This window comes from Copidosoma floridanum, unplaced genomic scaffold (genome assembly GCF_036245765.1).
Source record: "Copidosoma floridanum isolate Cflo_tuat_1 unplaced genomic scaffold, Cflo_Japanese_pri ptg000029l, whole genome shotgun sequence".
NCBI lineage: Eukaryota > Metazoa > Arthropoda > Insecta > Hymenoptera > Encyrtidae > Copidosoma > Copidosoma floridanum.
Genome location: NW_028321906.1, coordinates 8521888 through 8547600, shown reverse-complemented (window position 1 = coordinate 8547600; position 25713 = coordinate 8521888). Strand labels below are relative to the sequence as shown.

General features: G+C 35.8%; 3 protein-coding genes across 6 annotated transcripts; 1 reads left to right on the top strand and 2 right to left on the bottom strand.

The window, feature by feature from the left end:
• Positions 1-18: 18 nt before the first annotated feature.
• obe (activating signal cointegrator 1 complex subunit obelus) lies at positions 19-9000 on the bottom strand. Its single transcript, XM_089595916.1, has 26 exons — positions 8736-9000; positions 8366-8457; positions 8127-8275; positions 7799-8065; positions 7493-7736; positions 7114-7419; positions 6894-7039; positions 6559-6821; positions 6245-6488; positions 5923-6171; positions 5639-5853; positions 5459-5564; positions 5154-5378; positions 4852-5086; positions 4450-4763; positions 4153-4378; positions 3828-4081; positions 3576-3744; positions 3269-3489; positions 2797-3195; positions 1813-2706; positions 1546-1736; positions 1297-1465; positions 949-1206; positions 528-882; positions 19-413 (listed from the first exon to the last, which is right to left on the bottom strand). Exons 1-26 carry the CDS (start codon positions 8873-8875, stop codon positions 328-330), a joined length of 6417 nt encoding a protein of 2138 aa, XP_089452042.1. The 5' UTR covers positions 8876-9000; the 3' UTR covers positions 19-327.
• A 2895-nt stretch (positions 9001-11895) lies between these two features.
• Not11 (CCR4-NOT transcription complex subunit 11) lies at positions 11896-14324 on the top strand. 2 transcript variants are annotated; one of them, XM_089596127.1, is made up of 4 exons: positions 11896-11925; positions 12071-12149; positions 12216-12578; positions 12709-14324. In XM_089596127.1, exons 3-4 carry the CDS (start codon positions 12258-12260, stop codon positions 13813-13815), a joined length of 1428 nt encoding a protein of 475 aa, XP_089452253.1. In that variant the 5' UTR covers positions 11896-11925; positions 12071-12149; positions 12216-12257; the 3' UTR covers positions 13816-14324. The 2 variants fall into 2 exon arrangements, with proteins under 2 accessions (XP_089452253.1, XP_089452252.1); XM_089596126.1 differs by having other exon boundaries at positions 11919-12149.
• Positions 14325-14399: 75 nt separating this feature from the next.
• Positions 14400-25331, bottom strand: Taf3 (TBP-associated factor 3). Of its 3 annotated transcripts, none has more exons than XM_089596125.1 (12): positions 24850-25331; positions 21420-21600; positions 20735-20977; positions 20288-20660; positions 19940-20221; positions 19281-19863; positions 18452-19135; positions 18170-18367; positions 17950-18056; positions 17546-17873; positions 15472-15572; positions 14400-15383 (listed from the first exon to the last, which is right to left on the bottom strand). In XM_089596125.1, exons 2-12 carry the CDS (start codon positions 21583-21585, stop codon positions 15248-15250), a joined length of 3201 nt encoding a protein of 1066 aa, XP_089452251.1. In that variant the 5' UTR covers positions 21586-21600; positions 24850-25331; the 3' UTR covers positions 14400-15247. The 3 variants fall into 3 exon arrangements, with proteins under 3 accessions (XP_089452251.1, XP_089452250.1, XP_089452249.1); XM_089596124.1 differs by adding an exon at positions 16175-16269 and having other exon boundaries at positions 17764-17873; positions 19281-19879; positions 19968-20660; positions 24850-25329; XM_089596123.1 differs by having other exon boundaries at positions 17552-17873; positions 19281-19879; positions 19968-20660; positions 24850-25329.
• Positions 25332-25713: the final 382 nt, after the last annotated feature.

Below are 25713 nucleotides of genomic sequence, written 5' to 3'. Positions count from 1 at the left end.
ACGTTAATCGTTCTTATAAATTCTTTTATTTGTATAAACACCATCAACATGCATCTGCATACTTTACAATATTAATTTTTTTCTTCAGCATCATCATTCATAATACTATGCTTTCAAGAGCCCAAATGATGACGAGGTTTCTGCAATATGCAAGAAAACCGAAAAAGTAACAATCAGCAGTGTTTCATTTAATTCAGTCAACAGAACCCAGAATCCGACTTTGAAGTAACTGGGTAAATAATTTGTTTAGTATTTGACTAAGTGATCATAGACCCAACTAATATATAATTTACCTATATATTATTCTTTGTAAGAAAAGTAAAATATTTAAATCACATTTATCAAAACAGAATATTGTTGATCAAATCCTATATAACAATCAGACATGACGTAAAACTGTAGTCTCATTGGTCCTGCAAATAAATAATATAATTCTTGTTGTATTAAAAAAAACATAACTCTCAATCCAATCAAATCTAATCGCTCTCGAACGAACTAAGATTCAAAGAAACTCGAAATAAACTCACCAGGACATGATGGCGTCTTGAACTGCAGGTAATGCATCTTTCGTGGTCCATTGATACCAGCGACACGCTTAAGAGCCCACAACTCGCAATTTTCTACGTCTCCCAAGATCAGGAACCAGCCCTCATCTTTAGGTCTATGGAAGCGCGGACAGTGTGCTCTTAATTGTGACTGTGAATGGTTTTTCCGCTTTGTGCCCACCACTAGCGTGTACTCGCTATCTCTGTACAGCGATATGTATTTTTTATCAGCACTTTCTGCTATCTCGATTTTCTCTTCTTTCTCCGTATATTCTAGATCGCCTTGTAAGGCCAGGTCTATACACAGTATTGGCATTTCTTTTGCGACTTGGTGGATCTGTAAGTTAATAATTTATTTTCCCAATCAATAAATAGATAATGAATTTCATTCTTCGTTACTCACCTTATTTACTTGATCGTCGATAAACTCATGCAACAAATGGTTGGCCAAACGGCCATAATTGTTGAAAACAGTCGCGCAAAACGCTGGCAAGCTCTTTGGAAAATCTGAGAACAGGTGCAGATGTTCTTTTTCGATGTATGGTAAAGTAATCAAGCTGGACTCGTCGATCCATCTAGCTTGCAGCACCATCTGCATCAAATGCATCACTCGAAGTGTCGAGGAGAGTAAGCCACGTTCCGCAACTACGTCAATCATAGCCTTGAAAGGTGAATTAAAAAAAAAAAAAAAAATTTAATTACATAAATCATAAATTTTTAGGAAGTTTAATTTATCAGTATGCTTATTTACCTGTAATATTCTTATAGACTGATCGAGTACGGATTTTAAATCGGTATAATAATCAGCGCAAGGCAATGGTAGTCTCGAAAAGTGTGCTTGCAGCAATAAGAAAGTCTTTGTGTTTGATGAATCGTATGATAGTCGTTCAACTGGAAACCGGCACATTTTGGCTAGTTCCCTATTTGAAGAGAAAAAAAAAAAAAAAAATTAATTTTGAATCGCACCTATTGATTAATAAAGAACATAAGATAAGCTTACTCGTTGAGTAAATCTTCGTTGTGTCTGACGGGAAGCTCATCGTACTCGTGGGAGTTGCACATCACCCTTAAGCATTTTTCCAAAGAAAGATTGTCTACTAAATGTTCGTTAAACATAGCGATTGTCTGATGTGACAAGTAATAATATGAAGCGATTCTTCCTAAAGGAAGTGAACCTATGCACTGTTCCTCCTGTGGAAACATAAAAAATTGTCATATGTTAATTTGTAGCTAATAGGAATGCAAGTGTTGAAAAAAACATAATTACCTCGTCATTATATATACATTGGGATTCAATGAGCAGCGTTAGGGTATCATCTACCAACTTTGACAGGTACGAATTAACAAACTCAGGTTCCATGCTATCGAGATTATAGTACTTGGGGTTCTTTAATAATCTGCGGAAAAAGTAAGTCCACGTCAGATAATCCAAGAACTCTTGTTTCGTCTTGATGGTTCCGGCCACAACTTCGGCGTTGATGTGATCGGGCAATACTTCGAGCAAACTCGACTCTACGGGGAAAGGCTCGTACAAAAAGTGTTTGTAAAAGTTTTTCTTGACATCGTGAACGAGAACGACAGCGACACCAGAGCTATCGAACTGCGGCCGACCCGCGCGACCCATCATCTGCAATACGTCCGTAATGGGCATGTCCACGTATCGCTTCGTCTTGCCGTCGTAGTACTCGGTGCCCTTTATCACAACCAAATGAGCCGGGAAGTTAACACCCCAAGCCAGTGTCGCTGTTGCAACTAGGACTTGTATCCTGTTGTTGACAAACAGCTCTTCCACCGTTTGACGATCTCTTTCTTCAAGACCAGCATGATGTAGACCAATCCCGAATGCCAGCGTAAGCTTTAGATTCGCGTCCTTGATGTTGTCCAGGATATTATCCATCTCCCGTTCCGGCATATGAAGCCACTGCTTGGGATTGTCTTCAGCAGCTAGATAGGCAATGAGGTCTAGTGCAGTGAGCCGAGTCTGACGTCGCGACGAGACGAAGATGAGCGAGGGACTGTGAGGGGCGTGCTGTCGAATGGCAGCGAATGCCGGCTTATTCATCGTCGCCATACGTGGACAGTAGTGTTTGCCTGCAAATCCAGCTATGTGCACTTCGAGAGGTACCGGTCTTACTGATGGCCTAAAGTTGTACAAACCCATCTGCGTATGAATAACATTTTTTTGTTTCATTTCATTGAATAATATATTACCAGTGTAAAATAATACTCATGAAAATTATGTTTGACAAACCCTTTTTATTCCAAGCCAGTGACCCAAGTCAATAGCATTAGCCAGAGCCGTTGAAAGTCCGATGATTCTCAAAGTTTTTGACGTGTGCGAGGCGATAAAGTTTGTTCTCGAAACGATAACTTCGAGAACTGGTCCTCGATCTTCACCCAACAAGTGTATCTCGTCAATAATGATGAGAGCCACTTTCTGCACGTAATTTCTCGTCTGCCAACTTCTACTGATACCATCCCACTTTTCGGGCGTCGTGACGATCACATCTGACGTTGAGATTACTTTTATATCGGGCGTGACGTCGCCCGTCAACTCAACCACGCTCTTGCCCAGTAGTCCACCTAGTCGCTTGGTCCAGTCTTTCATTCGCTCTCTAACCAAAGCTTTCAACGGAGCGATGTAAACAACCTGAGGAAATTGTTAACAGTTTAACCATAAGGACCGATTATTTTACAAAACAAGACAGTTATTCTCCACGTACCTTTCTATCTGGTTCATTTTTGAACACTCTCATCATGGCTATCTCGGCAGCAATCGTTTTGCCTGAACCTGTGGGGGCTCCCAGAAGTACGTTGTGGTCTGTGTGATACAGACAGTGGAAAATTTGTGTCTGAATAGGATTAAAATGAGTAAACTTGTATAATTTCTGAAACTCTGAAGCATTTAACGCCGTGACTGGTAATGGCTGTAGTTCTAAAAGGTCTGCAAAAAGGAATTTCAGGTTTAAGTAGCGATGCAATTGAATCTGCTTTGGTGAAAATTCAGAACAACGTAATTTGTGATCTTACCAGTGTGCGGTGGATGAGATTCAGGTAAAATCAAGCCTGAAAGTCTCATAGCCTCAATATACTCGCAACCCAACCAGCGGTCGCTCACAGCTTTTATAAAATACTGATTAGGCAGTGGTTCACTCAGTGGAATCGTCATGACCAGATCTTGTCCAGATGCCGTCACTACCTATTGAATATTAGATTTAAAAATTATTATTATTATTATTGCATGCCCAATAATTGTAACACCGTGATAATTGGAATACTCACTTGTTTTTTCGTAATTTGAATGTACTCGTAGTGATAAATGAAATTGCTATCTGGATCTTCAATCCACAGCCAAAAAGCTTCTGAATTCTTGCCGTGAATTCTGTCGTTCCACTTGAAATCGGCAATGATTTTTACACGGATCCTCAAAACCGTGCGAGTTATGGGCTGCAAAGTAGCATCGAATTCCAGAGTTGGAAACTCGTCGCAGCATTTTTTAACAAGAGCTGCCCACCTTTGGTTGCGAAGTATAATTCCTATTAAAAATTAAATCAATTACGATAATTTGTTTAAAAAAATTACAATAATTAATTTTTAATAATCGAACCGATTTCTTTGACATCCATTTCCCGCAATCTTCCAACAGTAAGATCGCGTTCTTCAATTTTTACAATAACTTCAAAAGGCAAACAAACAAACTGGCGCAGAGCACTCATGTGATCCCATTGTTGTAGCTCCATCATCTTTGCCATCCCGAGCACTCGACTGGCCATGATCGCGTTATTTTTACGAAGCATCATTTCAAACAAAGCTCTACATATACGCACTGCATTCTACAGAGGAAATGGCACTGACTTACTGAAGAAAATTTTAAAGTAAATAAATTTACGTTTAACACTCTTACCTGCGTGATGTACGCTTGATCTGACAGCAAGGAAAACGACTTGACTCTTCCTCTCGAGAGGAAAGTCTGAATCAAAATGTTTACTTTTCCATGTATATTTTCCTTGCCTCCTTGTGGTATAACTTCGCAATTTTCTGATTGCAGCTCCTCCAATTCTTCCATTTCATCATCTCGTACTTTGAGTTGTTCAAATTCTTGAGAACGAGATACCAATCCAAGAATGTCTGCCTCAGTCATTATCGGCTTCATCAAATCGTTAAATATTTCTATCGTATCGTATTTCAAATAAAAGTAACTTGCAGTTCTTCCTAAATCTGAGCACAAAAAAATATTATTTAAATGTATAATGTCAGTGTTTACGATACTAATGAAACGTTCGCTGAATTTAGAGACAATGCAAACCTGTAGCATTCAAGTCACCAGTGGCAGTATTATATCGGATCATTTTGGCCTTGTCAAGCGCCATGGCTGTATTGTGTATAAACTCTCTTCGTTTTTTCTCCAAATTGGGATCATCAAGTATTGTCTGATATTCTATGCCGTAAGCCAAATAATTCAATCTCATTCGTACAAAAAGGTATGTATAACTCAGCCATTGGACGGCTTCCTCGACGTTTGATACTGTACCCAAGACTATCTGTCAATTTTCAACACATTAAAATACATCAAATATTACTTCAACAAACTTGAATAAATTTACGTACTTCAGCATTCAAATTATCAGTCAAATATTTCAGGAAGCTGCTTTCAATGGGAAACTGATTGGTCAAAAGGGACAAGTAATGCGACAGCTTGTCATGAGATGTAATGATAACTGCGTGTCCAGATGTATCGAATTGCGGTCTGCCAGCTCGACCAAAAATTTGTAAAACGTCAAGTATACCCAAATCCACGAAAGATCCATGTTTTGAATCGTAAATTTCAGTTCCCTAAAAAGTAGAGTGATACATACATATTATTGAAAAATAATTATTTATAAAGTTTTAGGTAACACTGTCCAATAACTTACTCGAATTATCACAGCATGTGCTGGTAAATTAACACCCCAAGCAAGCGTTGATGTACAAACAAGAACTTTGATTACTCCTTCTGCAAAGTATTTTTCAACTAAATTTCTGAAAAATAAAAATCACATTAATGAGTGCTTTAAAAAAAATTAATAGCACACAAAAAAAAACTAGTTTCGTACCTGTCAGTGCGTAACATTCCTGCATGATGCACCGATAAGCCGTGCTCAAACAGTTCACCAAGATACTTATTGGGAGATCTGGCAAAAGCTTTGTGTGCCAGCTTAGAGCCTTCCTCAGACAGGAAAAGGGCATGAGTTCCATTTTTGAGTGACAATTCTTTTAGAACATTTGCCGTTCTAACTGTTGCGTTTCGAGCATGAACGAAAACCATTACCTACAGAAATATTAAACAGTCATGAAATTATATTTTTCGAATCTGTGAAAGTATAAAAATATTTCCCACCTGATATCCTTCGCGAACCATTTCGATCACTTGATTGTAACACACGAGATCCATATCGCTCATTTGCTGCATTGGCTTGATTGCTTTGACGCCAATAAAAGTCTGACTAAGAGGTACAGGTCGGAATCGTTGATCAAAGTAAAATAGTCCCTTGTACGGGTTTACCCTCAAAAATCGTGCAACATCAACGTAATTCGGCAATGTAGCCGACAAACCTACGATTCTAATCATACTTTGAGATGATTCAACCTACCAAAACATACATAAGATTAGTAAACGTTATTCTATTCGATTAACGAGACTGAGTGTATATTACACCTACCTGTCTCAGAGTGCGAGCGACAAGAGCTTCAACGACGGGTCCACGATCTCCGTGAAGCAAATGCACCTCGTCTATGATCAACAAACGGACAATGTGTGTCAGTGCAACGTCTCCAGTACCCTTGCGCGTCACGACATCCCATTTTTCTGGCGTAGTTACAATCATTTGCGTCTGCAATATTTCAGCTTTTGTTAGCTGCATGTCTCCCGTCAATTCTCGTACCGCGATACCCAAGCCTCCTAGTCTGCAAAAAAAAATTTAATATACAAGATTGTATCGACTGATATTGCAATTGAATATATCGTATGATTTACCTTTTACTAAAATTAGCGGTCATTTCAGCGGCCAAAGCTTTCATCGGTGCAATGTAAACTATTTTGAAATCATTGGTTTTCATAATACCATTGTCTATGTACAACTTTATTTGATGCACTATCGTTAACAACGCGACATTTGTCTTTCCAGCACCAGTAGGCGCGCAAATAAGTAGATTTTCATTTGTGTGATAAGCAGCATCAAAAACTATACTTTGTATTCTATTTAATGATTCCATGCCCTTGAATGCCATTTGTCCAATCTGGAGTAATCATGTAAAGCGTTAAAGATGGATTATACAAAGTTCCTTTTGATATTTCAATTTAACACCAACCTCATCCAAAGACGATATTTTAACAAGCTTGTTCCCAACTGTTAAAGGTTCCATGATTGGAACGGGAATGTCTACTTGCTCGCAAAGTTGAGAATCTTTTCTCCTAACGTTTTCAGGCAAGATTAATTTTTGACCTGACACATAGCCTGAAAATAAAAACATAAAAAATCATGATTTTATTAGCCCCTAAACTAACTTCATTAATTAAGTGTTAACATACCAGCTGAAGCTGTCGCATTCAATTTTGAATCAAACACAAACGGGTATACTTCACGAGCAACTATAGGAGCAATGATTCTATTCTTTTTAAACAGTGGCTCTGTTTTTGCAGACAGAGCTTCTTGTCTTTTTAATCGCAGGTCCATGGGATTAAACTCTTCTTCTTCTTCCTCTAAATACTTACTCTCAAACTTACTAGCTACCTTTTGTAATTTTTTTTCTTCTTTGCGCACTTGTTTCTTCAGTTGTTTTTCTTTTTCCGAATGAACTATCACCTGCGACGCTATTTGAGGCTGCTTTTCTATAGCTTTAAAGTAACGAGTTTCATTGATTAGAAGACTGCAATGAATTGAAAATTTATAAAGATTAAATTAATTTACCATTGAAAGTTTTTGACAGCTTTTGGGCACTCTGCCAAGCCACAATATCTTTTTTATGCTCTATTAAGTACTCTATAAATTCGATGCTGTCACACCCTAAGAAATCAAATAAGTCAGCCTGAATCGAACTTGGAGGTGATTTCAGCTTTTCAAACGTGATACTCGAAAATTCGTCATATGACATCACTGTCTTATACTTCTCAAACGCTTTTTTCATACCTTGATTCACTCTTTGTCTATCAAACTGAAATAAAAATAAGGTATGAGATGTTTTTTTTACATGAAAACCTTATATTAACCACGTACTTCTGTTTTTTTTGTTGCTACTGTTTCTGTTTGTGACATTTTCATCAGTTTATCAAATTTTTCAGTTATAATACTATCCATGTTTGGTTTACTCATATCATGAAGCATGTCTGTTCTAGGCCAATCAACCTTACCATCAAAGGAATGGTAAGGTATATTTGCACCAAAAATTTCGGGATTGAGATCATTATCTGTTTTATCACCTTTCATACTTAGAATAGAATCCAAATCATCCTCTGGTATCATATTCCTGATTTCCAACACAATCTGTAATAAATTATGCATCATTAATTATATTTGAAAATTCTTGTAATCCGAAGTTATTTACCTGTGTAAGATCTCTTAAAGCTCTTTGATCAGATGTACCAAGCAATTGCTTTAATTCTTCCTTTGTATGCTGACTAACAACTTTCTCCTTAATTAACATTTTAAGCACATAGAGAGATAATTCATTAATTATCTCAGCAATTTGTCCCTCTATATATCAAATAATAATATTTTAATCAATCAAATTTAATATTTTAGAAAAAAATGAAAGAAATTCAGTGTTTGTAATATAGTTGTTACCACAAATTTGTGATACAATCTGATGTAGCTTGTTGAGTAATGGTACCACATCTTTAGGCAACTGCTGACAAATTTCATTCCAATTCAAATCTCTGTAAAAAATTAATTGATATCAAAAAATTGAATAGAATACTGTATGAATTAACATAAAATTAAATTTATCATTAAAAAAAAACTAGTACAAATAAACCAAAAAATATTGCACTCCCTACTCCCAAATATGGCAATCAACAAAAAAAAATTATAACTATTCAAAATGAAAGGAGATGATACTACTAAAAATGAAAGGAGATGATACTATTAACTAAAGCACATCAAGTGTCAACGATTACGATAATCAATGTAACTTTGAGTAACCTCATGAACATACTTTTTAAGTCTAGCTGCAACCTCCTGCCTCTTTGCGTTCAGATCATTGTCTTTCAGTTCTATTTTACGACAAAGATCCGTAAACGCTCGAAGGGCTCGAGTCAGGCGCGGCGGCTCACGTATGTTTGAAGCGTGTCTCATCGTTTTTGGGAAAACATGTATAAATGTTTACACAATTTTAAATAAAAATAAAAGTATCGTGCAAGTAAAGTAGTAGATTGCGGACAATTGTTCACCACACTCGCCGACACTGCACTGTGGCAGAAAGCTTCAGCACGTATGCTCCAGGTTCCAGGTATGCCAATAACAAGGACAGATAACCTACTGTCGCTGCCGCTAATTTTCCCCTCTTATATGGGTGTTTTCCGCAATCGTCACCTGCAGCAAGTAATAGTGGGTTGCGCTCTACGTTACCATCAGGTCAGTAAGTCAACTATATACCTTGAATTAACTGGCGCTCTGTTCCGTAATCTGGCCAGTTAAAATAGCAGACGACAGTCAACAGTGATGAAATCTATATATATAGCGCCAGTTTAATTCAAGGTATATATAGTTTTTTTTTTTTTACAGTGTACTAACCTCTGAGACAGTCTGAGCTGTCTGAGAGGTATGTACTATGTACACCACTAAGGTATATATAGTTGACTTACTGACCTGACAGTCACGTAGAGCGCAAATTTAAATTACTAGCTGGTGACGACGATTGCGGAAAACACCCCAAGCGGCGTTACCACCACGACCTACGTAACTTTACAGCCTCTGATTTTATCATTCTGGTAAAGAGAGCACGGTGTAAGTTGTACGTGAAGTTATGTGTAGTAATTAAAAAAATTACTACTAAGTAATGCCATATGGTCGATTTTATTAAACCATATGAATATCAATATTTTTGGAGGTCGACTTTTGAATGGAAAATAAATTGTAAACTTGCCGCAAACAGCACAAACCATGTCAACTTTTTATTATCTATCTATTTAATTAGTTGCGGCTGGTTTATAATTGGTTAAATGGCTCTAATATAAGAGGTAATGATTATTTGGATCAGCGCCATCTAGCGTTGCGAATTTCTGAACTAAAAAGTGGCCCTAAACTTTTGAACCAGAGCTTTAGCGCGTAGAGCCATTTAGTCAGTTATAAACCAGCCGCAACTTATGGTGAAGCTATAGAATAAAAAAACAACGATACATGAGTTTTTTGCGGCAAGTTAACAATCTATTTTTTACTGAAAAATTTATCTTTAAAAGTATAAATACATAGGAGGTCTAATTTTGGTAGAAAGTAGATTGTTAACTTGCCGCCAAAAACACACGTATAATTATTTTTTTATTTTATAGCTTCGTCATAAGTTGCGGCTGGTTTATAATTAATTAAATTGCTCTAATCCTGAATGCTCTGATTGAGAATTTTAGGAGCCACTTTTGGCCAAAAAATAAAGACCGCTAGATGGCGCTGATCCAAAAAATTATTGCTATACTTACAGTAAAGTCACTTTATTACTTATAAACCAGCCGCAACAAATTTTGTAGATAGATAATAAAAAGTTAACATTTTTTGTGCTACTTGCGGCAAGTTTACTATTTATCTTTTACCTTAAAATCGACCTCCAAAACCATCAATATTCTACTTATCTTATATTATGGCTCTTAAAATCGATAGTATTTACAAAATTACAATACTCTAGACCTTTTACCATTAACTCATGTGAGCAAAAATTAATCAGTCCATTAAAGAGACAACCAAAGAAAAAAGGCCTGAAAAAGAAGCACAGTCACACGAAAAGTCTCATATAAGAATGGAGCATTGGATCTCACTTGATCAGAGAAGGTTGGGTTCTTTGTTTACTTATAACACTTAAAATTTACATCTCTGTAATAAATGTATTTTTCAATTAGTGAGATCCGATGCTCCATTCCTAGGAGACTCTTCGTGTGGCTGCTTCTTTTTAAGACCTTTTTTCTTTAGTTGTCTCTTTTCGACTGATTAATTTACGTGTATATTTGATCGTGATTTACGATTTCTGTAACACAAATTTTGTTATGTACATATTATATAAGTTAACTGTTTATTGGAAATCTAAAGTTGAAGGGCTGTTCTTTCATTAGTTAATGGTAAAAGGTCAAGAGTATTGTAATTTTGTAAATATTGTCGATTTTATGAGCCATGTAAGGTAAGTAGAATATTGATGGTTTTGGAGGTCGATCTTAAGGTAAAAGATAAATAGTAAACTTGCCGCAAGTAGCACAAAACATGTAAACTTTTCATTATCTATCTATAAGATTCGTTGCGGCTGGTTTATAAGTAATAAAGAGACTTTACTGTAAGTATAGCAATAATTATTTGGATCAGCGCCATCTAGCGGTCTTTATTTTTTGGCCAAAAGTGGCTCCTAAAATTCTCAATCAGAGCATTCAAGATTAGAGCAATTTAGTCAATTATAAACCAGCCGCAACTCATAACGAAGCTATAAAATGAAAAAATAATAATACATGTGTTCTTGGCGGCAAGTTAACAATCTATTTTCTACCAAAATTAGACCTCGTATGTATTTATACTTTTAAAGATAAATTTTTTAGTAAAAAATAGACTGTTAACTTGCCGCCAAAAACATACGTATGATTGTTTTTTTTATTTTATAGCTATAAAATGAGTTGCGGCTGGTTTATAATAGGCTAAGTAGCTCCAAGCGACAAAGCTCTGGTTGAAAAGTTTAGGGCCACTTTTTAGTTCAGAAATCTGCAGCGCTAGATGGCGCTGATCCAAATTATTATTACAGTAGAGCCTTGTAATCAATTATAAACTAGCCGCAACTTGTGAAATAGATACAAAATAAAAAGTAAACGATATTTGTGCTATTTGCGGCAAGTTTGTAATGTATCTTTTATCCAAAAGTATAAATATGTAGGAGGTCAATATTTAGGTAAAAAATAAATTACAAACTTGCCGCAAATAGCACAAATATCGTTGACTTTTTATTTTGTATTACCAAAATTAATTGCGGCTGGTTTATAATCGATTATATGACACTACTGTAATAAGAGTAATAATTTTTTCCCCACAACACAAACGCTACAGCGCCATCTAGCGATGGTTGTTTAGAAGATTTCTTTGTAGGTTACTCAAAAAACTCTGATTAGACTTACATTTGTAAATGAAGATTTTTGTAATAATTGTTTTGTTGATTGAATTACCAAGTATGTAGTATTTATTACTTTTTGTTTACAATAGAATCCAATTTTTAAGTCTAGCAATTTAAATTAATGAAAATCTAACTTTACATGATCCATACACCAAAAAATTTAAAAGATCATTATTATAGTGTTGCAAAATTGTTTACAGGTATCTAAAACCATATTTACTCTTAATTAAGAGGTATTACTAAAAAGAAAAAATAAACTTTTCATACGTTGACATAAGCGTAAGTAATAATTATATTTTGAAAAATTTTCGTATTGAAGGTTATAATAAGTAAAGTTGTTTTTAGAGTGAAATTCGTGTGTTGAGAAATACCTAACATTTCATCGAAATGAGTTCTAAGGTTCTTAATAATAACATCCAGGATGTAGACTTGGATCCGGTAACGTCGAAACTCATGTTGCAACCAAAAGACTTGGTTAAACTGTTGGACTTGTTGGATGAAGAGAATGCCAACACACCATTAGAGACTTTGTCAAACCAACTGCATTCAGCATTTCCAGCGTGTAAACGCTTTAAAATAGGCGTCACCTTACTATTGCTGTTGCAGAATGTTGACCTGATGCCGAGAGAATTACAGCGAGCAGCTACAATCGCAATGCTCTTTGATCTGTATAAAGGCGAGCCCTTGGCATCAACACCATTTGCACCAGTAAGTATGCATTGTTTTCTGTGTTTTAAATATTCGTCTTTGAATTTAATAAATAACTTTAGTTAACTGTTAAACTTATAATTAACTGTATTATGGAGTCATACTTGTTAAATCATTAATTTTTTTGTAGGTATTTGTTCAAATTTTAAGGACTCCTGATGAGAATGTAGAAAAGGCTTATTTTTTCTCACGTTGTGAAAAGTATTTGGTAGCAAGTTTAATGAATCCAATGACATACAGGGAGACTATGAAAAAAACACCAAGACAACTTCTTCAAGAGTTATACCATTTGAACACTCCACCACAATGTGATTTAACCGAGTTAAAAATGCAATTAGCTGAGCATCAATCCGAAATGCCTGCAACCGCAAAGTGCGGTACATCAGTCGTATTATCTGAAGGTACCAGAATTGGAACAACTAATCTAAACGAAGACTCAAAAAGTATAGGCAAAAGTATTTTGACGTCTCTTGTCATTGGGCCAACGCCGCCGTTTTCCCAAACTTATAAGCCCGAATTTTTAAGGCTTGTACCTCCTATACATAGATCCACAATTGATGAAGTGCCATGGATGAACATGTCTGAGCCAAATCATTTTAAATTAGAATATGACACAAGTATGTGTGCATCAAACTGTGTTGGCGCTGAAGCTAAAAGACTTATGACAAAAGCTTACAAAGGTTGTCTAAGTATATCACAACAGCAGTATCTTGTAAATGCTCTGCAAAAAGATTCCAAGCTTGTTTACCACATAGGTTTGACTCCACAAAAACTACCAGAGCTTGTCGAAAATAATCCACTAATTGCCATTGAAGTTTTGTTAAAATTAATGCAATCAAACCAAATAACAGAATATTTTAGTGTGCTTGTAAATATGGAAATGTCACTTCATTCAATGGAAGTTGTGAACCGACTAACGACTACAGTTGATCTTCCTAAAGAATTTGTACACCTCTACATTAGCAATTGTATTTCGACGTGTGAAACTATTAAAGACCGTTACATGCAAAATCGATTGGTTCGATTGGTGTGTGTATTCCTGCAGTCTTTGATCAGAAATAAGATCATCGACGTTCGAGAATTATTCATTGAAGTACAAGCATTTTGTATTGAGTTTAGTAGGATAAGAGAAGCAGCTGCACTGTTTCGTCTTCTAAAACAGCTTGAATCAGGTGAATTAAATTCAACAAACTTAAATTCAACTACTCCATCAAAAAGCAAAGCTGAAATAAGTTAGGAGGCTGTTTTTACCTTTTATTTTAAGTAAAAATGCCGCAAGTCATTTTGTATCCGAGTGTATATTTAGATATGAATTTATTTTTAAGAAAGACATAATTGTATATAATTTTTTTGTCACATGAAAAAAAGCTTAGTTTAGTTCTTCCAACCGATTATAGTCGTACTAGTATTCAATCTTTAACTAATTTTTCGAAGATTTGAACAAAATTTTGATATTTATTTATTTTAACAATTCATTTAATTTTTAAAACATAAATGTGATGATGTTATCTTCATAAATTCTGAACCAGTTAAGACATTTTCGAAAAATCTTTAAAAAATTTATTGAAAAATACTTTTAAAAACTTGGAATGCATATTTTTTTCCTGGTGTGGTTACAAAATCACAAAAAAAAATTCTGCAAATAAAATTTTTGTAAACGATTAACGTTGTTAAATAGCTTAAGCAATTTTAATAATTTTTTTTTCTTTGTAATAAACTTTTGTTTTTGTATGATTATCAGTTTAAAATATATTTAGTATAATCGAATACTGAACGTATACACTATTTTTTTTTTTACAATAAATATTTTCAACTGATACAAATGTGTAAATATATTTTATTAACCTCGCATTATGTTAAGATTCCACTTTTTATAAACAATACGAGCATTGATAATTTGAAGCAATAATCTTATGCACACATCTTATACTTGAATCAAGTGTATGTGAATAAGATAGCTAATTTTAGTATTTTAAATCAGCGAAATATTAATCAAAATCAATAATTTGGAAAATAAGTTTTTCCAGATTTATATTATAACACAAATATATATAAATATATACTTATTAATACATGTGTATATACAATGTGATCAAATTCTTAATTTGCAAACTCATATAAAATTTGAATAGAAAAAAAAAATATTTCCAGTTACAAAATACAAGGTAAATCTACTTCATTAGCTTATTTACTTATCACTAATCTTACATAATTACATATAATTGAGTCATAACCCTGATTGGTTAAACTTTGCAAGCTTATAACATTTTTTTTTTTTTGGACGACTATTGTCTATCCAACTATTATATATGTACAACTATTTCATTTCATTTTTCATCAATTTATATAATTACAGGATGAACTATCTAACGTACACGCGTTTGATAAATGACAAAAAACATAAACACCTCGACTTAGTCGACAGACAGTTCTTTACACTTTTTAATCCTATCTTTAATAAGTTCTGGTATCACTCCTGGCATGCACTTTTGTGACTTGTCTTTGAAAAGTTTTTTGCTGAAATCTTTTTTTATTAATCCCTTGCCTTTCGAAGTCTTTTCGATCTTTCCGATCCCTCCAACTATGGGCAAGCTTTTTTTCTTTACTTTGGCAGCCAAAGCTTGGGGTGACAAACCAGGCCTGACAGAACCAGACCCGGGCAATTTGTACTAGGCGCTCACTTTCATCTTCTTTTTACGTTTCTTCTTTTTTTTATCTTGGTACTGCTCCTGCTTTTTAACTATGCACATGCGACAATACCAATCTTCGTTATCAGCGGGAGCTACTTGAATTCCAACACATACCCTACGAAAATAATAGATACGTTGTCTTAATATGTTTCAATGTTTTAACTACTCTACAACTTTTTGTAAATAAAATTAAATGTACTTACCAATGATACCAAGCGTCACAGTCATCACATCCTATCATAGGAGATCCATCATCCTGCTTTCCGCAAGTAGGACAAATCCATACAGTTCGCCCACTTGCGTCCTATAATATTCGATTTATTATAGAAATATATGTGTGGAGTAAAAGTTACTGTAGCTCAACCCATCTTCCGAAAATAGTAATTTTCAGTATTTTATAATTGAAGTTTAACAAACAATTTTAATGAACTTGTCAATGATAATAAAACGTTTCACAAAATTTTTAGTAATTAATATATGAATGGAAGCAATGAAAAAGTAAGTGTAAAATGGCAATGAAATCTGAAATATCATTAAACCTGTAGCTTGTTACTTTAATGCCTAAAAATGAGTCGACTACTCAATGCTAATAACTGATAATATAGCAATTTACTAAAATAATTTGGCACACTGAATAGAGATAATAATGATGAAAATAATAAGCCATGATGCTTTGGAAATCGCGAAAATTAGTTTAAAAATTAGAAAAAGGAGATTAAAAAAATCAATGGACAAACCGAGAATTGAGTAATTGATTCCTATCTTGTACAGACTCTTTGCTCTCGATATAAATTTTCTTTGAAAAATGCAAAAAAAAAAAAAAAAAAAAAAAAGTATTTAGAAATTTGTTGAAAGATTGAGAGAACTTCGCTGTGACGTGCAAAGATCCTCTCTGGGATTACTCACCACAGTAACAGCCGATTTCGCAGTTAACGCGAGCCCGCCGTTTTCTTTATCTTCTTTAGTACCGTCCTTTTTCGCAACCGCATCTGCTTTTGCCTCTGTGGCATTCAAAAGCGACGTTTAAGAATCTAACTTAACTCAATATACGAAAAACTACTCGTGCAGACTTTACATGCAAAGATAATTACGTATGATAGTTAAATAAACTTTTTTTTTACCAAAATTTGTGCAAACTTCAAAAAGCTTGTGCTTAGATCAAATTATTTATTAATTTATCAATTGATTAATTTGTGAATTTCGTTAGAGTAAATATTTCAAATATCATAAACAATATTTTATAATTGGAATAGTTAATTTTTATAACAATAGTTGTATTGTTTAGCCAATCATTGTAAGATGTTATTGTGAAAATTTTATTGAATTTATTAAATTAGATATTTAAATCAAAGTGTTGTAAAAACCTTAGTAATTATAATTACTAAAAATAAAGCATCATAACTACCGTGCACTTAAAATTGATAAATTAATTAAATGAAGTAATAGTATAAAAGTATGACACTTAGACACGCAAGAACTAAAGAAAATACAAACAAGATGTAGTTTTACCTAATTTTAAGCAAATTACGTAGTTGACTAGATTTAATCAAATATATTAGAGTTAAGGTAAAAATAACCGTGTATTAAAGATACAGCTTGCAAATTACCGACTTGAGACAAAATCGTCAGAATGTAACGGTTTAAAAATTCCAGATGGCTCATTTTTAACGAAAAAAAAAAGTAAAAAGATAACACTAAATTGTGAACCAGAAAAGCTAGAGCAACGTAAAGAAAATAACTAACTAAAATAATGGACAACAACTATACCATCACCTTCTAGAAAGGTTACAGAAGATTTGAGAATAAATAAAGATAAACAGTTGAGAAGATGCAACAAAAAAAATCGTGAACATAATGGAATGATTGTTGGAATGAGGATAAGGATGATATTTGACCATTTGTTTGAATCTTGAATCTTGTACATTTGATATTCCCGTTGATGGATTGAGCTAACTAATTGATACGAATAAAAGCAGCAAAAAATGTTAATACATTAACCTTTAAAATACTTAGGACCACATTTCTGGCCATATAAAATCATAAGTTATTTTTAGAAACTATTTTTTTCAAACGTACAATATTAAACAACACTTTATAGCAATTTTTTAATAATTAGTTACGCACTTTCTAAGTTTAATATACAATACAGCAAGTCTTGTATAAAGGAAAAAAAAAATTTTCCAACTAAACACGTAATAAATATTAAAATAAAATAATTTTTAAGAAAGTAAGAAAATTTACTGCTTATTCGCATCAATACGCACCTGTAATGCGTACACTTACCGTGAAACAATACTGCCTACTATCTAGTGGTTTGAGGGAGCCATAGGACTCGGTGTAGGAAAAAGAAGCTTGGGGCGAGGGTTCACGATGAGGTAAGGTTTTAAAGACAGGCTTCTTAGGCCCACGAGAATTAAGAGCAAGTGTTGCACTAGAAAAATAAGCATCCAAGGGCAAAGTGGCGTAAGACTCGTGGATGCCTTCCAGTTTCTTACTTGACTTCTGCTTGGGTGGCCTTGTCACTAAAGGCGAGATGCGCGCCAGTTCTGGTGTTGGCTCACGTTTTATTATTTCATCCTCTGGTTTCTTTGGCGGCTTTATCGTACTGTATAGAAAATGAAACAAATAATTAAACTAGTTTGCATTCCTTCTGTTTTAAGATGATTCTAATCTCTACGTACATTTTCTTCATCAAGGCATTATCCGGAGTCGGTGGTCGTGGCGAGCCTCCAGCTGGTCCCAGTTTAAGAGTAAGCTTTGGAACACTTTCAATAATTTTTTCTTCCTTCTAAAAGAGAAAATAATTTATCGTTAAAGCACTTGAAATTTTCATGCCATAAAATTAATATACACATACACATAATTTTAATAATAAAAGTGAAATGACCACGAAAAACTTACTGCCATCTTTTTGTTCAGTTCTTTTTCTTTTCTTTTTTCTTTTTTTTCCTTCTTTTCTCTTATTTTCTCTAACTTTTCCTTCTTCTCGCTCTTATCCTTCTTTTCTTTCAGCTTTTCTCCCTTTTCCTTATGCTTTTCTTTCTTTTCCTTCTTCTTTTTTAATTTGTCTTTCTTTTCTTTCTTATGCTCTTTCGATTTCTTAAAATTCGAAGAAAATCAAATTAACTGAATTCAAGTTTATAATAAAAATATACACGTAACGATTGAAAAACAAGTCTTTACCTTTTCATTCTTATTTTTTTCTAACTTGGAAGGTTTAGCAGTGGTTAGGGCAGGGGATGGAAGCAGAGGTACATATGCAACGGACGGTGTTGTAATCGGTACAAGAGGAGTAGGTACTCCGATGGGAACGTTGCTCATAACCGGTGGCTGGTTGACTAACAACGACTGGTTTACATCGAAATGGAATGGCTGAGTCACGAGTTTTGATTCTTTATCGGGACTTCTAGAGATCTTCGGTTTATCTAGCTGTTGCAGTGGCTGATGCTGGGCCTGCTTGGCAGGAAAAACCTGTTGCAGCAACTGCTGCTGATGTGGATGAGGCTGTGAAGGTGGGTCACCACCAATAAACGAAGGCGGTACAAGCGGTGGTCGAACACATTCGAGCTTGGGCCTGAAAAAACGCTGGCCCAACATCATTGCTGGGTTGGGGGCACCGGGTATCGACGGTATGCCTGATAAGCCTTTCGCGGCCAGCGGCAACGGAAACATTGGATGCGGTATGAGTCCGGGGGCTGTCGGAAACGGTGGGAAAAACGGGAACGGCAACGAGGATGGCATACTCTGATCACGCACAGTGGCAGCTGGTGGAGGTATTAACTGCGGTTGCATTTGATCTGGAGCCTGCGGCGTCTTTGGCCGATCTAGCATGTTCAAGTCAGTTACAGAGTCATTCGATAGACGAGCCTGTACAAATCAAGAATTAGTTTGTTATAATTGGTACTCTTTACATGATTAACTTCAGAGATATGTAATAATGGCACGGTTTCAACAATAATAAGTAAGGTACAAAATTACTAAACTAAACATACAAACGCACATAAAGCCTCACCTTCTTTGGACTTATAATATTCTTAGGAGCCTTAATTTTTGGCTCCTTTTTCTTGCCACCCTTTTCTTTCCTCTTTTTCTTCTGCTGGTCAAAGGCCATAACTGGGTTCGGCACACTCAGTTCTGGCGTCTTTGGAGTGCTTGGTACTCGAAGCTGAGACGGTGACATATCAAACATAAAGCCGTCCGAGCCTGGGCTCATCATACTCATCACGTTGTCTTCTGAAGCACGTACCAAATTGTTGTTTAACAGCGAATTTTGTGGTAATATCGGTTTCTTGTCTTCCTGTTTGATCATCGGATCGACCCGATATCTTTCAAGGTCCGTTACATTAGGAAACAAATTTTCCTGAGGAGCTTCTTTGAGTTTATGCTGGGGATCCGAAAAGACTCGATCTTTGTCTTCTTTAGGCTTGGACGAAATTTTTTTGAATATGTTCAGCTTTTGCTTGTCTGGCTCAATAGGCAGCTTGTCAACCGATTCATCTTTACGTTCATTCATGAACGGGATACTCAAATTCGACAGATTGTCAGATTTCTCAACCTTTATTTTACTCACGTTGTTCTTTGTTTGCTTTGGACTAGTACCAGCCAGCTTTCCTAAAAAATTTTTTGGCAAATTTTCAACTACAGCTAACCGTTTATGAAAAAAAAAATGATGCACTGTTCAATTTATCTTGCAGTTTACCTGATATAGGAATATTAGATGGCCCAGCTAAATTGGAACTGATAACCTTGGCTCCAGACTTGGCCCCCTTCACCTTAGCTACATCCTTTGTTCCACCCAATTTTTTAGTTTTAACGTCCTTAATCTCGTCTGGCTGAAACAGTGTGTCTTTAGGGATTGTTTTTCTTTTCTTATTCTCCTTATTTTCCGGCTTTCCATCCTCGGTCTTCTTCCTAGTTCTCTTTAATTTCTTTTCTGCTTTAACTTCAGGTACACTGGGCTGCGTAGACGGTTGTGTCTGAGTCTGTGGCTGAGGATGCGGCAGTGTTGATGGGGGAGGCAGAGTTGGAGGTGAGAGTGGAGGCGGAGATTCCGGGCGCTCCTGCTGAGGAGTCCTTGCCTCGGGAAGCTTACCTTCACGAGCCGTTGACAAATAACCCGAAGTCGTCATAATCACACTATGAATCTCACGAAGCGGACGGCTCTCTTCAGACAATTTTGAGCGCTTTGTAACAGCCCCATCAAACGAGACTGGATCGCCTGGCCTCTTGAAGACAGCCTGATTACTAGCTTTTATAGGACTATCTTCGCTTGTTTGTCCATTGAAAGATACTACGTTATTATTATTATTGAACTCTTCCTCAAAGCTGTTAGTCACTTGATTCACAGCACTTGTTGCTTCTACTTCTTTAGCTTCCATTTTGTTATATTCTTCTGCAAATGACATCAGTTTTTTTTGTAAAATCGATCATATCTTTGATTTTAGCATTAAAAAAAAAATTTTCCACCTTCAACTTCGGGATACATGGCAGGCAAGTGTTCATGAACATGCACAGGTCGAGTAACAACTTCTCGACTACCTGGCTTTAAAAAATTCAGATGGTTTTCTTTGTGAATAGGCAATTTGGGTACAGATATAGCACAAGGCACAGGTTCAACATTTTTTATATATTCTGCTAATTCTTGCAAATCAATATTCATGTCCTGAAAAGCTAAACCTACATCATCCAAATTGGCCTCACATCTTCCTACTAAAAATAATAATACTTTGTAGCCATCTGTATTAGTTTTAAATAATTTACTGGTTGTAACTTTGAATATTGAAAAATTTATGAATTCTGTAATTTCATCATTTTTTGAAATTGTTCGTGTATCACCAGGTTTAAAAAATTCAATAAGTCCAGAAATTGAAAATACATTGCATGCACTAATGATGATTGATAAAGTTAAATATCTAAACAGAAACTAATTACGGATAGTATTCAGGTTCAGATAATGGAAAGATAAGTTTCAAAAAAAAAAAAAAAAAAAAAAGCTTATCTTATAATGAAAACTCGTTAATGCTCTAATTGCTTTGTTCATACATTGGTGATAATATTTTAAGCTGTGCTAAAGAATTCTTTGCTCATCAATTTTAAATATTCTAAAATTATCAACCTTTAACAATCTTAGTAATCTGTAGTAACAACTTACAAACTTGGGAATACTGTTGACTTAGTTTTGAAATATGACAAATATATTCTTGCATTAGATCAACCATAAACTCCAGTGGAGTAGTATGAATTGAATGCCAGCCTATAGTCTGACATATTTGTGCCACTACGACCTTCAAGACATTTCTTGAGTACTGGGTGGTCATTTTGATCAATTATGTCTGTAAAATAAAAAAATACCATAAAAAAGTTGAATAATACATTATGGCTGTGATGTTAGAAACAACACAAGTTATTTTGAACTATAAAAATACTTTTTACAAAGTCACTAATAATTAGCAAGATATATCTTTAACGCAAAAGTTACCAAGTAAAATAGGTAGAAAACATTTTTTTATTAAATATAAATACTCCTTTTCAGCATATGTTTAACACCAGTACTTGACATTACTAAATTTAGGAAATTTAAAAGTATTCAAATAAGAGTAAGTATTTAAAACCTGAACAGAAAGTAATCAAAGGCATTGACAAACTTCTATGATAAATTGCACAATAGATAAGTAGGTAGTATTGTTCTGAAGCATATTAATACAGTGATAAGTATTTGAATTATTTATATCATATTTACATGGTAATTGTAAAACTTAAAAAGAGCGAACTTTAAAGTGCGGTCCTCTTACCCTCGAGCCCCTATACAACAGTAGCGTATTACACACAAGATTCGTTCACCTTACAATCCAGGGACGGTCGGGGACGGTGTGAGCGAGTCGGAGACGAAAGTGAACAAGTGCTCTTCTCCCACTTCTCCGATCGTCCCAGCGATGGGATATAGTTCCGGCCAGATTTGGGAATTCTCTAGGACCCAACCTCTCTGACGTGGGAAATCACTAGATCAAAAAAAAATTAGTACCAAAGGTGACGCGCGAGATTCAAATAAGGTCCAATAACACAAGCATCCATCACCTGATGACCCGGGGCGCTTACTGGCCACTCTTTTACATAAATAATTATTAATAAATAACACAAGCGCCTATCACCTATTGACCCAGGGCGCCTACTGGCCACTCTTTTAAATAAATAATTATTAATAACACCAGCGCCTTTCACCTTTTGACCCGGGGCGCTTACTGGCCACTCTGTTGAATAAATAATTATTAAAAACACAAGCGCCTATCACCTTTTGACCCGGGGCGCTTACTGGCAACTCTGTTGAATAAATTATTATTAGTAAATAACACAAGCGCCTGTCACCTGATGACCCACGGCGCTTACTAACCACTCTTTTACATAAATAATTATTAATAAATAACACAAGCGCCTATCACCTATTAACCCGGGGCGCCTACTGGCCACTCTTTTAAATAAATAATTATTAATAACACAAGCGCCTATCACCTATTAACCCGGGGCGCCTACTGGCCACTCTTTTAAATAAATAATTATTAATAACACAAGCGCCTATCACCTATTAACCCGGGGCGCCTACTGGCCACTCTTTTAAATAAATAATTATTAATAACACAAGCGCCTATCACCTAATGACCCGGGGCGCTTACTGGCCACTCTTTTAAATAAACAATCATTAATAAATAACACAAGCGCCTATCACCTGATGACCCGGGGCGCTTACTGGCCACTCTTTTAAATAAATAATTATTAATAACACAAGCGCTTATCACCTAAATACCCGGGGCGCTTACTGGCCACTCTTTTAAATAAATAATTATTAATAACACAAGCGCTTATCACCTAAATACCCGGGGCGCTTACTGGCCACTCTGTTAAATAAATAATTATTAATAAATAACACAAGCGCCTATCACCTGATGACCCAGGGCGCTTCCTGGCAAAACTGTTAAATAAATAATTATTAATTAATAACACAAGCGCCTATCACCGTATTACCTGGGGCGCTAATTGCAAATCTAGTAAATAAATAATTATTCATAAGTATGTCAAGCACCTTCTTCCTGAGGATCCAGGACACTTGTTTGCAACACTAATAAATGATAAAAAGTTGATCGATAACATATTAATTATATCACAATTTTGATTGCCTATCTAGTACGACAAAGATCTTTTTAATTGGCGCTCTTGTAATTACTTGATAATTTATTATTCAGTAGTAGCTAGTAAGCGCCCCGGGTCATTAGGTGATAGGCGCTTGTGTTATTATTAATTGATTATTTAACAGAGTGGCCAGTAAGCGCCCCGGGTCATTGGGTTATAGGCGCTTGTGTTATTTATTAATAATTGTTTATTTAAAAGAGTGGCCAGTAAGCGCCCCGGGTCATCAGGTGATAGGCGCTTGTGTTACTAATAATTATTTATTTAAAAGAGTGGCCAGTAAGCACCCCGGGTTATTAGGTGATAGGCGCTTGTGTTATTTACTAATAATTATTTATTTGACAGAGTGGCCAGTAAGCGCCCCGGGTCATTAGGTGATAAGCGCTTGTGTTATTATTAATTATTTATTTAACAGAGTGGCCAGTAAGCGCCCCGTGTCAATAGGTGATAGGCGCTTGTGTTATTAATAATTATTTATTCAACAGAGTTGCCAGCAAGCGCCCCGGGTTATTAGGTGATAGGCGCTTGTGTTACTAATAATTATTTATTTAAAAGAGTGGCCAGTAGGCGCCCTGGGTCAATAGGTGATAGGCGCTTGTGTTACTAATAATTATTTATTTAAAAGAGTGGCCAGTAGGCGCCCTGGGTCAATAGGTGATAGGCGCTTGTGTTATTTATTAATAATTATTTATGTAAAAGAGTGGCCAGTAAGCGCCCCGGGTCATCAGGTGATGGATGCTTGTGTTATTGGACCTTATTTGAATCTCGCGCGTCACCTTTGGTACTAATTTTTTTTTGATCTAGTGATTTCCCACGTCAGAGAGGTTGGGTCCTAGAGAATTCCCAAATCTGGCCGGAACTATATCCCATCGCTGGATCGTCCGCGATCGTCCCTGACCGTACGCGATGCGCAGTTGTACACGTTAGGTTAGGTTAATGCTGTATGAAAACAATAGTTTGTAAATAAATAAGTGCAAATACAAACAAGTTTGTTTACTTTTTGCATTAATGATTAATCTAACCTAACGTGTACAACTGCGCATCGCGTACGGTCAGGGACGATCAGGGACGATCGGAGAAGAGCACTTGTTCACTTTCGTCTCCGACTCGCTCACACCGTCCCCGACCGTCCCTGGATTGTAAGGTGAACGAATCTACACTCACGTCATGATCAAAACAACAACATACAACAGCAGATGCATGACAAAATTGTGTAATGGCACAGATTAAAATCAAATTGCATTAAAAAATGATTGAAAAAACAAGAGCTATAAAACAACCCAAGTACAACACGAGTGTTCCACGCCACAACGACAGGCATTAAAGCGCGGGACCTAAATCCATATCAGATTCTGCTGTAAGAGAAAGAGAGAAGAAAAAAGAGTGTACGAGCTAACTCTTACCTGCTTTCTTGGCTGTATAACTTCTCACAATTAGAAAAAAAAACAACTGAGACAAGAACAACGATACACTTGACAACGTAATTGACAATTGTCTACATTTAGCTACATTGCAAAAAATATATTTTCACGCCGAAGAAGACAGATAAGCGGCACGACGTAAAACGGGAGCTCTGCGAGGCACCGAGCGTCTCCGCCATCTTGGGGAAGGTGTGAAACGCGCTCTCTCTGCCGCCTGCCCTGGCCCCCTCCGATCTGGTCTCAGCCGTCTCAGGTTAATAGACCAATCACCAATGAGACTACTCAAACTACTTATCTTCAAATGCGCAGAGTTTTTTCTACGCCCAGTGTTGGATGAAGAGGATTCCCGCAGAGAAAAGTACATGAAAGTTACTGTCTCTGTCACTAACATACAATGTCAACAAACTTCAATATTTTTTACTGTTTTTACTCCCATTATCCCATGCCACCCGATATTTCGGAGTTTGTTGACATGCGGAACCCAGCGAGCCCAACACTGTCACCGACAGTTGGTACAGGTTGACGCTAGCGCGGCCCAGCGGCCAGCAGCGGCCTACGTAACTTAACTGCTGGTAGCATTTGCGGAAAACTTACAGCTTACAGCTTACCAGCCTCTGATTTTGTATCATTCTGGTAAAGAGAGCACGGTGTAAGATATACGTGAAGTTGTGTGTAGTAATTATAGTAATCATTACTAAGTAGTACCATTGATTGATTTTATTAACCCATACAAATAGAATATCTATATACTTTTGGAGGTCGACTTTTTGGGTAAAAAATAAGTTACACACTTGCCGCAAACAGCACAAACAATGTTTAATCTTCATTTTGTATCCACAAAATTAG

Excerpts from the sequence above, each read along its gene's own strand:
- Not11 (XM_089596127.1), top strand. The coding sequence starts at position 12,258 with ATGAGTTCTAAGGTTCTTAATAATAACATCCAGGATGTAGACTTGGAT. Across the intron at positions 12,579-12,708 it reads CATCAACACCATTTGCACCA|GTATTTGTTCAAATTTTAAG; the intron begins GTAAGTATGCAT and ends ATTTTTTTGTAG.
- Taf3 (XM_089596123.1), bottom strand. The coding sequence starts at position 21,585 with ATGACCACCCAGTACTCAAGAAATGTCTTGAAGGTCGTAGTGGCACAA. Across the intron at positions 20,978-21,419 it reads TCAACAGTATTCCCAAGTTT|TAGGAAGATGTGAGGCCAAT; the intron begins GTAAGTTGTTAC and ends TATTATTTTTAG. Across the intron at positions 19,136-19,280 it reads ATATTATAAGTCCAAAGAAG|GCTCGTCTATCGAATGACTC; the intron begins GTGAGGCTTTAT and ends TGATTTGTACAG.
- obe (XM_089595916.1), bottom strand. The coding sequence starts at position 8,875 with ATGAGACACGCTTCAAACATACGTGAGCCGCCGCGCCTGACTCGAGCC. Across the intron at positions 5,379-5,458 it reads CACATGCTGTGATAATTCGA|GGAACTGAAATTTACGATTC; the intron begins GTAAGTTATTGG and ends TCTACTTTTTAG. Across the intron at positions 1,466-1,545 it reads AACGAAGATTTACTCAACGA|GGAACTAGCCAAAATGTGCC; the intron begins GTAAGCTTATCT and ends CTCTTCAAATAG.